This window comes from Balearica regulorum, chromosome 4 (assembly GCF_011004875.1).
Source record: "Balearica regulorum gibbericeps isolate bBalReg1 chromosome 4, bBalReg1.pri, whole genome shotgun sequence".
NCBI classification, from domain to species: domain Eukaryota; kingdom Metazoa; phylum Chordata; class Aves; order Gruiformes; family Gruidae; genus Balearica; species Balearica regulorum.
In genome coordinates, this window is record NC_046187.1 from 65,546,399 (window position 1) to 65,558,537 (window position 12,139).

Consider the following 12,139-nt stretch of genomic DNA (forward strand, 5'->3'; position numbering starts at 1 on the left):
TACACACATCTGGAATCCTTTCTGTACAGTTATCCTCAGTGCTTGCACTGATCTGGTTAATACTGCCTGCCAGCTGTGCCTAGGAGGAAAAAAACATGCCTTGACAGCAATTGGAAAATGACAATCCAGCTTCACAATTTCAACACTATTAGGACAGAAGAGAGGAACTACTGAAAATGAACCTCAAGCAGAGTTTGGGGGAGTTGGTTACGTTCTGTGGGCAGGATATTGAGAGGTGGCATGACCACAGACAGTTGTGGTAATGGGCTGGAGGGCACCTCAAGCAGTGGTGCCTCTTGAAAGCTAGATTATAATAATAAATAAAATAGGCCTACAGTTGTGTGGTGTTGAGACTCAGCTCATATTTCCCAAACCTAAACTGCCTTTCACCCCTTCCAAATTGGACAGCTATGTCCTTTCTGTCTGTTGGGAATGTTTCCTGGCAAGTGGGTTGGGCGTTTTCTGGGTGAGGTACTGAGTTGTCTCAGGAAACCTGCTAATAGTTACAGCATGGGCAATGCCAGGCCAGTGCCTGAAACTGTCCCGACCCTTTTCTGTTTGTCTGTGGACATTAAGGTGAGACATAAGGTACAACCAAAGAGCTGATCAGTGTTCCCTGCCTTGGTGCACAGGGAATGAGTTCTGAGCGCAGCTAAATCCAGGAATGCTGACTACAAGGAAGGGAGGTACAGGATGATATTGTGACAGAATGTGGCCTTGTTGTTTGTTTAGCATTCTAAGTAAAGAAACTTCATTGATAGGGTTTCTATATTAAAAAAACAAAACAAAAACAAACAACAAAGGTACCATGTCCTAAAAATACATATATCTAGATAATTAGCACCACTGTGTGGTCTGTGTGTTGGGGGTGGGGATGGTAACGTTAGCTATGTTGACTGTAGTGCGGTGTCTATGTACTAGCAATTACAGTAAAACACTGAATTAAGCTCTGTGTGCATTCACTTTTAACTCTTCTAAAAAGGCTGGCCATCCCATTTTGTATCTCATAGCAAAGAGACAAACAACTTGGGCATCAGCATGGTCAAAGCCTAAGTTTTGCTTTTCAGATGCCAGCACACAATCACCGTATACCATGTGAAGAAGGTGCGTCCCTCCCTCTGTTAACACAGAACTAGTCAGGAAATCTAAACCACTAAAAGCATGAAAGCTTATTTAAGACTTCCAGAGCATACCTGCAGCATCTTTTATGGTGAGAAGTGGGATGGAATAGGTTTTAGGTCAGCCACATTCTCTGGTAGTGTGTATTGTGCGTGAAGCTCTTTGAAACTTACCTGTGACTGCAGATGTCATGGGAGTTTTCAGGCCACTCTGAGGCTTCCTGATTTTTCCTGGCTTAACAATGGCAACTACTTTGCTGTCCATCCTCCCCCTCCATTTAATTTTTGCAAGCTTATCTGTCTGCATAGTGTTGAACCTCATAGTCTTTTCCAATTTGTAGTTTATGGAACTGACCGGGGGGGGGGGGGGGGGGGCAGGGGGAAGGGGATGTCACTGAACTACTGGAATAATGTTTTCACAAGCTTCTAAGGGACTTCTCAATTCCTTCATCATCTTGGCCTTTATGAAGCATTTTGAGTTGATCATGTGAGATACTGTATTGATACTGCCCTTTATTGGAAAAGCAGTCATTTGACTTTCTCTTTTCTTTGTTATAGACCATCATAATTAGATAACATTAGCCTAGCCCTCTCACTGATTATTTTTTGTGTGTGTGTGTGTCTGACAATTTGCTTAGGCTGTTGTTTACAGAGCAACAAACTCCTAGGTCTTGTTTGGTCATGGCTTGTTCTTGAATGATGTCAGCCAAAGTAATAAGAATTGGATAGATCTTTGCAACATATCTTCTTTCTACGGTCCTCATATTCAATGTTTAATTACATTGAAAATTATGAGAATTTGCATTTTTTTCCTCTCTTTTTTTTTTTCTCCCTGTATTTTTGCTTCTCAAGATGCTTCGTGTAACTCTTAGATCTTAATAAAAGTGATGCTTTATTCTAAGTGAATATGCACTATTCAAAAGTTGCTGGAGAAAACTAAATGTATAGGTATTAATTTTAGTGGATTTTGTCATCCTTTTGGCAGTATTAAATCTTTCCATATTGGTATTAAAACTTTTGAGTATACTTCTCCCTTTTCCACAAGCAAGTTATCTTCTTGTAAGAAGGGAAACCAGCTGCCATGAATATCAGCTATTTTAAGTTTAAGCTGGCTAATCTATCAGTATATACATCTTTGTGTAAGCCTACCAGTTACAACAAAACCCCACAAACCTGCTTTGACACATTTTTGGAATAAACAGATATATTTCTTCTCATCTAAGAACAGTTCTGTGATTACATTATGACCTATATTTCATCATATCATAATAAAGGTCTTTCTTTTCTCTGAAAATATACCAAATTATTTTATTTTTGTGGACTTTAAACAGTGATTACAGTTGTGAATGTGAATATTCTTACTACTACTATTACTTTGGCTGTTTAACTCGGCTGGAAGATGCCTGGATGTACCTGTACGGAACGAATATAAACTTGAGGCCCAATTAACTTTCTTCAGAGTAGCAACCTTTACTTTTGCTTTGATTTTTTTTTTTTTTTTGAGTGAAGTAGTGATCTCTGTAGTACTTTGAACCAATATGCGTGCCATGGTTATCAAACGTGGAAGACAGTGGCCCATGCAGAAATGGGAAAACAGGGAATTCTGAGGAATCTCAGTGAAGCTACCAGAACACTAGTCGCTGAAATAATTAAAAGCTGGTACCAGCAAGGCTCCAGCATACCGTTCCCGAATGTCTTTGTTCATATTTCCAGTAATTCAAGTTGGGCAATATAAGAGAGCACTTTCTGTGCTTTTCTCAGTTTACAGCAACTTCTGAGGAGAGAAAGGAGTAGAAAAAATGTTGTTGTTCATACAGTCTAAATATTTACTATTTTGATCAAAGTTACAAATCTAGTATGTCTGCACAACCCACACTAGCAAGAAGTTGCTCATTCTCTGCAGTGTGCTAAAACAGACAAGCATATACAGCGCACCAAGTTAAATCTTTGCCAGTAATCTGTTGTAAATCCTTACCAGATGGTGGCCTAAGGAGAACTTTAGGTAGCTGTTGCAAACAAAGTAAGTGTCAAAAAATAGCTGCCATGACATAAACAATGTGATACAAAAGTTTTGTTGCCCTCAGAAAATGAGAGAATGAAGTTTCTGTGTGGAATACTTCTTCAAAGCCCTCTACTTGACTTTGTATCTGTGTGATGTATGCAAATTTATTACAGCCTCCTAAGCAAAGATTTTTCTAAAGGCTTCTCTTTTTGTTCTTCTTCCAAAACTTCAGCAAGAACAGAACTTTCTTTGTAGCAAAGAACAACCAGAAGGTTCCTGCAAAGGTTATTTTCAAAGGAGAAATCTTTCATTCTAGGTGTCCTGCAACAGTCAGTATTGTGGCTATTACTTTTTTTCTTCAAATCTTTTTCCTCACCAGGCTCTTTAACGTTGTCTGTGCACATTGATGGAAAGCAGCATGTACTTAAACAGAAAATGTGACTGCACTAAAGGAATGAACTCAAGTTTGGGGCAGCTGTAAGATGTGATGATTTTCTGTGGAAGACTTAAATTACCTCTTTGGTCTTCCTGACCAATAACAACCTTGAGGAAGCTAAATTTATAAAACTTCCATTTTCATCCATATTTTTGGGGAACTTTTTTGTCTGCTTGAGTGAAGTTCATTAACTATTACTGTTGTCTGATCCACTGCTGTATAATTTCTTCAGTGGATCAGTGGTGTTTTCTGTCTGGAAGGGAGCAAAGGGGTCTCCTTAATTTCATGTCCTGGTTCCTTAAGCAGCTGTTGCTGCTCTGCATTCCTCATCTTCAGCAGTCATACTGTGCTTAGTCCTACCTGTGCTCTGGTTAAAGCTCACCCTATTTTGACCACTTGTACAGTTTCAATCCTGCTCATAGGTGTTCATCTCTTCATTACCTGCTTCACACTGCAGCTCTACCCCCTCTCACGTTGCCCCTCAGTGCATCCAGTATAAGCTAAGACTCATCTCTAGGTGGTTTAGTAGCTTGTCCTTTCAACTATGAATAAAGCAGTATGTGCTTTTCAAGTCTGCCGAGACCGTAAAAATGCATTTACACATTTTTGCTTGTGTCATATTGTGTGTTGCTGGATTTTGAAACTAAGCTTATTTCTCTTGCTTTTGATCAGCATGTAATTAAAGAATGTGGAGTCAGAGAATGGGAATGGACGATGATCGTGTTGATGAGAGGAAACATCTTACTGAAGGCAGAAGAGGGTGAAAAGACAGATTACTGTAGCAGATGAGATGAGAAGTTAAAATACTTAAGCAATTTAGTATGTATCTGTCATTTTTTTACCTCCATTCAAACACGTTCTTCCAGACATTGTAGAATAACAGGTTATTTTATGCACTAGAATGAGATAGCATTAAAGCAGTTATTAATTTATCGTGTATATTATCTATGTAATTCTCCCCTGTTCTGAAAAATCTCCATCCAGTGCAACATGAATGCTTCAGTCATGGTTCTTAGTGGTTTGCTTGATGTCCTTTTCAGAATAGAAGCCTAATATGTTATATTATGCATAAAAAGATTAATTTCTGGCATAATTTGATGAATACTGGAGTTGCACTATAACTGAACTGTCTCAGTGGAATTGTTTGAGTGAAGAGAAAGCATAGCATTCCCAAAGGTTTTACTCCAGCTCTTTTCCTGTCACCTAGGTTTGAAAAGCTGTCTTGGCAGAAGAATTTGTAACTAATTTATGTTGGTACTTAATAGCCAGACAGCTTATTTTTAAATCTCTATTATTTTTGCTATCCTTTTTTGTAGAGTAGTTCTAAGAAGCAAGCCTAGTGCTAACCTTATTTTCTTGCCTGGGCAATGAGATTTTGAGTGTATTTATACAATACTCATGCAATGCAGGAGTTGGTGATTTTTTTTTTTTACCTGGAGTGCCTCACAGGTGCTTAATATTTCATCACAAATTGCATTGGTAAATTAACAGTTCATCTGGCTAGTTAGATTTACTAGGGCAGATGGCATTTCGCATGTGTGATGACAGCAGGAAGGAGACAGAGCAAAGCAGTAATATAATTAGCTGTGTAAATGAGCCTCACAAGGTAAATCTCTCTAGCACAGAACACATTTTATCACTGGGGTTAAAGCCTTGGATTACTGGTACTGTGAAACAACGTGTGCAGCTGGTCAAGCTGAGATTTCAGAAGTAATCCTGTTAATTTGAAAATAGAGGACACCACTTTTTATCACACCTTCCTAGCACTTTTACATTTGAAACAGAAATCAACATCAAGGTGCTACTCTACCAGTAATGCAGAAGAGTTGTGTGAAGCTACCTTAATTCAATTTTAAATAAAAACTTACTTGAATGCTAGAGATAAGATGTCCTAGCTAGGCAAGAAAGATGCTTCCAAAAAAGCAAACCAAAATCACAGGCTGAATTAAATTTGAGTTGAGGTGTTTCTTCACTGCTACAGTAAGCAGCGTAGCCATATGTGAAAACATGATGCTTATGTTTACACAGTACCTGGCACAGGATGTTCCCTCACTTAACCCTTAAGCAGTGCAGTTGTAACTGTGATTACTATCGATGTGTGTAAAACGTAATAGAATCATGGAATGGTTTGGGTTGGAAGGGACCTTAAAAGACCATCTAGTCCAACCCCTCTGCAATGAGCAGGGAGATTCTTGATGCTGCAAAACCACTAAGGCATTTTTGTGCTTACAGGTGTGTGGGTGAGTAACTGCAGGTAATCTCACATTCAGTTATAGCCAAAATTATTTTTTATGGATGTATATATATGACTTCCCCATTTCATCTGAAATGAATTAACTGGGAATATGTCTAATCCGGTTGATACTGAAGGCTATTGAAATAGTAAATTCATGGCAAAGACTGGTCAATCACTGTGTGCTGGCTGGTGAGAAAAACACCCTGAAGCATTATGTTACTTCTGAAAAATCATTGCAAAATAATGTAAGCAGTAAATCTTCATTTAGCGGGCTAATCTCACATTCTGGAAAACTAAGGGGAAAAAATGGGCTGTGTAATAGTGGCCATTATGCTATCTATGAAACCTGTATTGTTCTCATTATTTAATTTATTCAATTCGTGTGGTAACTTTTTGTACGTATTTTCAGGCTTTCTTGTTTATTATAAACCTAAAGATGTTTTGTTTTCTGATGAACAGGCTTTAGAGCCTCTAAATTTCAAAAATGCTTGTTTCTACATCAGTTTGTGATAGTGTGTTCAGGTTGATTTCTGTTGGGTTTTTTGACTGGCAGGCTATAAATTATGGAAACAGTATAAATAAAAACCTGAATTAGGAGCATTCTGAGCAATTTAAGCATATCACAAGTAATCAGAGCAGGGTTTTTTGTTGTTTGGTGGGATTTTTTTTTTGGTGGGGGGGTGTTTTAGGTTTGGGTTTTTTAAGTATTAGATGTTCTCCTTGGAGATACTCAAAACCTGACTGGATGTGGCCCTGGGTGACCTGCAGTGGGTGACTTTGCACTGAGCTGGAGGATTGGACTGGACAATCTAGGGGGGTTCCCTCTAGCCTCAACCATCCTCTGTTTCTCTTGAGTAGTTTTACATGTGCATACAGATGCCCATAAATATATGTGTGTGTATAGATGTATGTAAAACTTTGAAATGTTGAGGTTTTTTAATTTTAATTTATGATGGGGACAGATGCTCAGCTGGAAGAACGGGTAAATTCTTTCAACTTTTATATAACGGGAAAGGCTAATGCTTTTAAAACTTTATCTTGCACCAATTCTAGACGGTAGGAAATGTATCAAAGGCAGTTTTTGTCAATAATAAAATTTAGCTTTCTCACGTGCTTCCTGGCATTGCTTTCACTGCTCCATTAAATAATTTATAATAAAAAGTCATGATGAGCATAGGATAACTTTGGAGTAATTTGGATCAGAATAGACCTCCAGAGGTCATCGGATCCAATCCTTTTCCAAAGCAAGATGAACCTCTGAGTGAGGAGCAGCCTGGAAGAGAGGGCAGGTTGGCCTTTGAGTAGCAGCAAGGAAGGTGATTCCACAGCATCCTGGGCAGTCGGCTTCTGCATTTGGAGATTGCAGATGCTATTCCTTTGTCTTCCTTCCCAATTGCATTCTCACTTAAGCTGGTAGAAGTTTCTATTTAGTGGCTGTTCTGCAGTGTGTTTTCACACAATGCTAAATGATTGACTATGTAAACAAGAGGGTCATTTTAGCCCTTTTACTGCTTGCTAAAAGACATCTAGCTGTAGAGAAAGTTCATTGTATTTATATTTTGTGCACCAACATTTCTTAAATTTATTTACGTGCTAAGTATATAGACATACAAAAGAAGAAAGAAATCTTATCTCTGCTGAAGAAGAAAAAATTGTCTAACAACCAGTGTGAATGGCATCTTTGGGGTTTGTGCAGTTCTGCCTCACTTGGCTGTATACCTCGCTGCTGCTGAAACTCCCAGAGAAACACAGATGCTGCCTGGGGTGGCCTCCATACAGGGAGGACTCTGCTGGTTCCAGTGTGCGGGATATCTCAGAGCTGCAGCAGTGGATCAGTTGTGTGTTGCCCATGCAGTGGTGTGTGCCCTTTCTTTGAAAAGATTTGCAGGGATAGTAACTCTTTTGTTCTTTCTGGGTGCTCATTCTACATGTGTTTTGGGTTTACTTCTGTTCTTGTGGGATTCAGCCTTATCTTCTACCTTATCTTTCCAAAATGAGGTTGCCTCACCATAGAGATTCCTTGATAATCTACTGCTAGTGCTGTTTTTGCGTTACAGAATATACTTCCTGTCTGGATGATTTGTGGTTTGACGCTCCTGAGATACGTTGACAGATTTATGGGTTTTTTTATTTTTTAATCGGCAGTCTTGCTGGCTGCAGCTTCCTTGCAGGCAATACGTTCCTTAAAACAGCAATTGTTGCTTCACTGTTGTGTATTTTCTTTCCTTGGACGCAGTTTTCTGTGAGGGTACCCTTCAGGATCTCTTCAACTTGCAGATCAGTCAAGTGCAGGGTGTTGGGGAGGGAGGACTATGGGTGCTGTTTGCTTAGGAATTTGTTTTTGAGCCACATGCAGGATTAGAGAGGAGTGAGATAGCAGTCCCTGTGACCTCACTGAACATATTTCACGAGTGCTACAATAAATTCTGAGAGGGCTTGGATTTTTGGGAGGTAAACAATCAGCTTGGAACCTTGAAGTCCTTTATGGATCCCCAGGATAGGTAGCTTACTGGAGGTTTTTATCAAGTATGTTCATTTGCATATGGGGAGACTAACGACGGGGCAATAGTACCATGAAGTCCAGCTCTGTATGAACATGGGGGGCAGAGTGCTGCTGCTTGAGGTGTAGTGTGCTCCTTCCTAATGTGTTTCCCCTTCATCAGAGGAGACCAGAAGTTCAGTCAGTCATTTCTCCCAAACATCCAAACACAGCTGCTTTTACACAACCTAGCATGGAGCACACCCAGAGCTGCTGATGCCCTCTGGGGCAGAGGGTCTGCAGAACTAGTGGTGCCCCTCTTCAAGTGGAGGGTGTCACAGCAATGACTGGGAACCACAGTTCCCAGCATAGTTCCTGTAGGGTTGTCAAAACCTCCATAAGAGCAGGCTGGTGATGTCCCCAAAAGGGATCTATTCATTCCAGCTGCTGGGGTTTACTGAAAGAAACTGGTGTGGTGAAATGATATTTATAATGTTAAGTGGCACTATTTGTGTTAAATTCCTACTTCCTTTTTTTCTGTGGTTGCTGTATTTTGTCTATATTGTGAACAAGTTAGAAATGAGTATGTTAGATGGAGCTGCACACACAGTAAGTTGGCATGTGTTAGGCTTTCTGATTTGTCTTGGTTGTGCTCCATACAAAGGCTGTTGGTCCAGAGGAAAGAAAAAAAGATTGGGATAATGTTGGCAAGATAAGGGCCTTCTTTCTTGTACCATTCAGTCAAGAAGTCATCATTAACATGCTTGTTTTGCATATTATGTAATCTAATGCGTTCTCTGTGTGTGTGTATATATATGTATACTTGGCATAAACACGAAGCAAAGCTGTTACCCAGAATATTGTCCAAGTAATTGATAAGTTTGTGATTAACTTTTAATAATTTTATGGTATGGAGGATGACCTTGGAAAAACCTTTGCTGTATTTCAGTGGGAATTGATTAATTGATAGATAACCTGGTTATCTTCCTGTGAGCTCATAAAATATACAATTGATTAAAAATGTTGTTACTAGACAGGTTTATGGAAACACTTATGTGCTTGCCTATCTTGTTGATGTCTGTTCTTAATTTCATCTTGCCTATCTACCAGTAGAATTCATACCATCCTCCTCTCATTTTTATAATTTATGTTGTTTAAAACTCTGGAATATTCTTGCTTATTTTCAGATCTCATCAGAAAATTAGCACAGCAGAAGTTTGGAAATACGCAGGGCGATTATCAAAAGGTAAATTGTCTATGTGCATCTGCATAAAATAATGAAAACAATGACTTTGACTTTGAAATTCAGTTTTGTTTCTAAACCAGGAAATAGTATTTTAAAGCCATAACAGGCTGCAAGAATGAAATTTGTGAATAACAAGTCTGATGGTTTCATACAAAATGGGGGACCAAAACCTTTCAAAAAATATTACAAAGAAAATTTTATAGGCCACTGTAAAGAAGCTACATAGAATTAAGGCTCACTTACAAATTCCAGCCATAACATGACTGTGGTGTCTGTTGCATGACAACTGAAAGTTCTTTGTGTTGAAAAATATTGCTTTTATTTAAAAATGCTTAGAGAGAACCATTACTGCTCAGCTCTCATGTTAGCTTCAGGTATTGTCCTCAAAAAGTTGAATTTATATGCTGGTTCTGGTGCCTTTGTAAAACAAAGTTTCCGTAGCCTACTTATAAAGTATATTTTAGTTTATGTAGTGTGCTAATCACGTCAAGGATATTTTCCATTCTCTGTGTAGGTTTGTGGTTATCCTGTGGCAGTTTAAATTCTTAGGATATCTGATAGCAAGAAAAGATAAATGTAATGTGCTGTTCTCAAGGACAGTAGCCCATTTTTGAAACAGTATTGCTGATTGAGTTCCTGCAATAGGAACCTTAACCATGACCACACAATGGACAAGTTACGTTATTATGAGCTACTTACTTGTAGTCCCTGTGGTGTGGTGTACCTGTCAGGAAGATGAGTGTGGCGATTGGCGCTGAGCTATTGCTTTGAATCAGGATGACCTGAATGATCTTGGGATTTGAAGGGGGAAAGGAAAGCCTTGTGCTTCCGTGTCTTCCTGACAACGATCCTGTTGCTCCAGTAGCTTGATAACCTCTGCATGACATCCAAGTGTGTGAGTATTGTTGTTATGCTGCATCAAGTGATTCTTGCCAATCCCATATGCTTGTTTGGTGAGGTTGTGTGAGAATGATGCCTCACCGATTGTGCCTGCACACCCAGCAAGGAATGTGGGGCAGACTTGGTTGGCAGAGTCTTTGGACAAAACTGTTAGACCATAGGTGTTATATGTGAGCACAACTATAGTATTTAGTAACTAGTACATAAGTCATGAGAAATTTGAGACTAATAACAGCTGTAGTTTTGCATAGTGGAGGCACTTGTTAAAATACTGTGTGATTAGACATGGACCTGTTGGAGCAAGTCCAGAGGAGGGCCACAAAGAGGATCAGAAGGCTGGAGCACCTCTCCTGTGAAGTCAGGCTCAGAGAGTTGGGGTTGTTCAGCCTGGAGAAGAGAAGGCTCCAGGGAGACCTTATAGCAGCCTTCCAGTACCTAAAGGGGGCCTACAGGAAAGCTGGAGAGGGACTGTTTACAAGGGCATGGAGTGATAGGACAAGGGGGAATGACCTTAAGCTGAAGGAGGGTAGATTTAGATGAGATATTAGGAAGAAAATCTTTACTGTGAGGGTGGTGAGGCACTGGAAGAGGTTGCCCAGAAAGGTTGTGGATGCCCCCTCTGTGGAAGTGTTCAAGGCCAGGTTGAATGAGGCTTTGGGCAACCTGGTCTAGTGGAGGGTGTCCCTGTCCGTGGCAGGGGGTTTGGAACTAGATGATCTTTAAGGTCCCTTCCGACCCTAACCATTCTACGATTATAGGGCAGCAAATGTAATATTAGGCATGTTTAAGAAGCAAAACAGATGTGGGCTGTTTATAGGTGCTAATTCTGACCGGAATACAATGCAAAACTTTAAAAGCAATTTGGAAAAGGAAAATATATCAGGACAAGTAGACTGTCCCTCAAAAGACAGAAGCATCAGTGAGAGGTAGCTGTGAAGAGGCCAGCATGGCTGTAGATGTACCCCTGGAGGAATTTCTAATGGGGATAGGGAGTGTGAATGTCACTGAAGGCTGCGGGTAAGTAGTTAGAAATGTTGCCTGTGGTTTTGATCACTCAAATTCAGGGAGAATGAGCTCTGACTAGGATGAGGCCAGAAAGTGTCTATTAGGGTGGTCTAGGAAACATGCAGGTCTTCAGAGGAAACCGGAAAAGTTTGCTTGTCTTAGGAAAATAATTTGTAAGGCGTGTGATTACTCTTTTAAAATTTATATGGAGAGGAAACACCAGGAAGAAAACACTCCTATTTGGGCAAAAGGTAGTGCTGTCACAGAAGCAAAGGGGCAGAAATGGGCCACATGCAAATCCATGTGAGAAGACTTGCTCACCAAGTGTTGGGAACAGCCCTTCAGTAGCAAGAACAGGAAATCTGCTTCTCATATTTACCCTGTTAAATTTCTGCTGTCATTCCTCCACATCTTTTTGTTTTTTTTTTAAAACGTATTTGTAGAATGTGTTAGTGACCCAGAAGTCTCTTCCCACTTCTGAGCTGTGTGTCCCAGTGTTCCCAGTTGGACTCTAACCATCGACATCTCACTGTCCCCTGTCAAGGGGCAGCAATCTGCCAGGACAGCCCAGCAGCTGAGCGCAGCTGCTGTGCCTGTTCAGGGGGAGCCAGCTCGCTGCTGCCATTGTTCTACTTCTGCTGGGAGACGTGCTTCCTTAAAACATTCAAAAATCATACTTGGCACAAGATTTATAAGGGAGGGTAAGCATTTGTTTTC

At 40.0% G+C, this 12,139-nt stretch overlaps 1 protein-coding gene across 1 annotated transcript in view; it reads left to right on the top strand.

Moving 5' to 3' along the window:
• PROM1 (prominin 1) overlaps nucleotides 1-12,139 on the top strand; it is a 64,385-nt gene that overhangs the window by 13,339 nt on the left and 38,907 nt on the right. Inside the window, exon 3 of the mRNA XM_075752446.1 lies at nucleotides 9,459-9,517. Within this exon, the coding sequence (XP_075608561.1) occupies nucleotides 9,459-9,517 (59 nt within the window). The remainder of the gene's footprint in view (nucleotides 1-9,458; nucleotides 9,518-12,139) is intronic.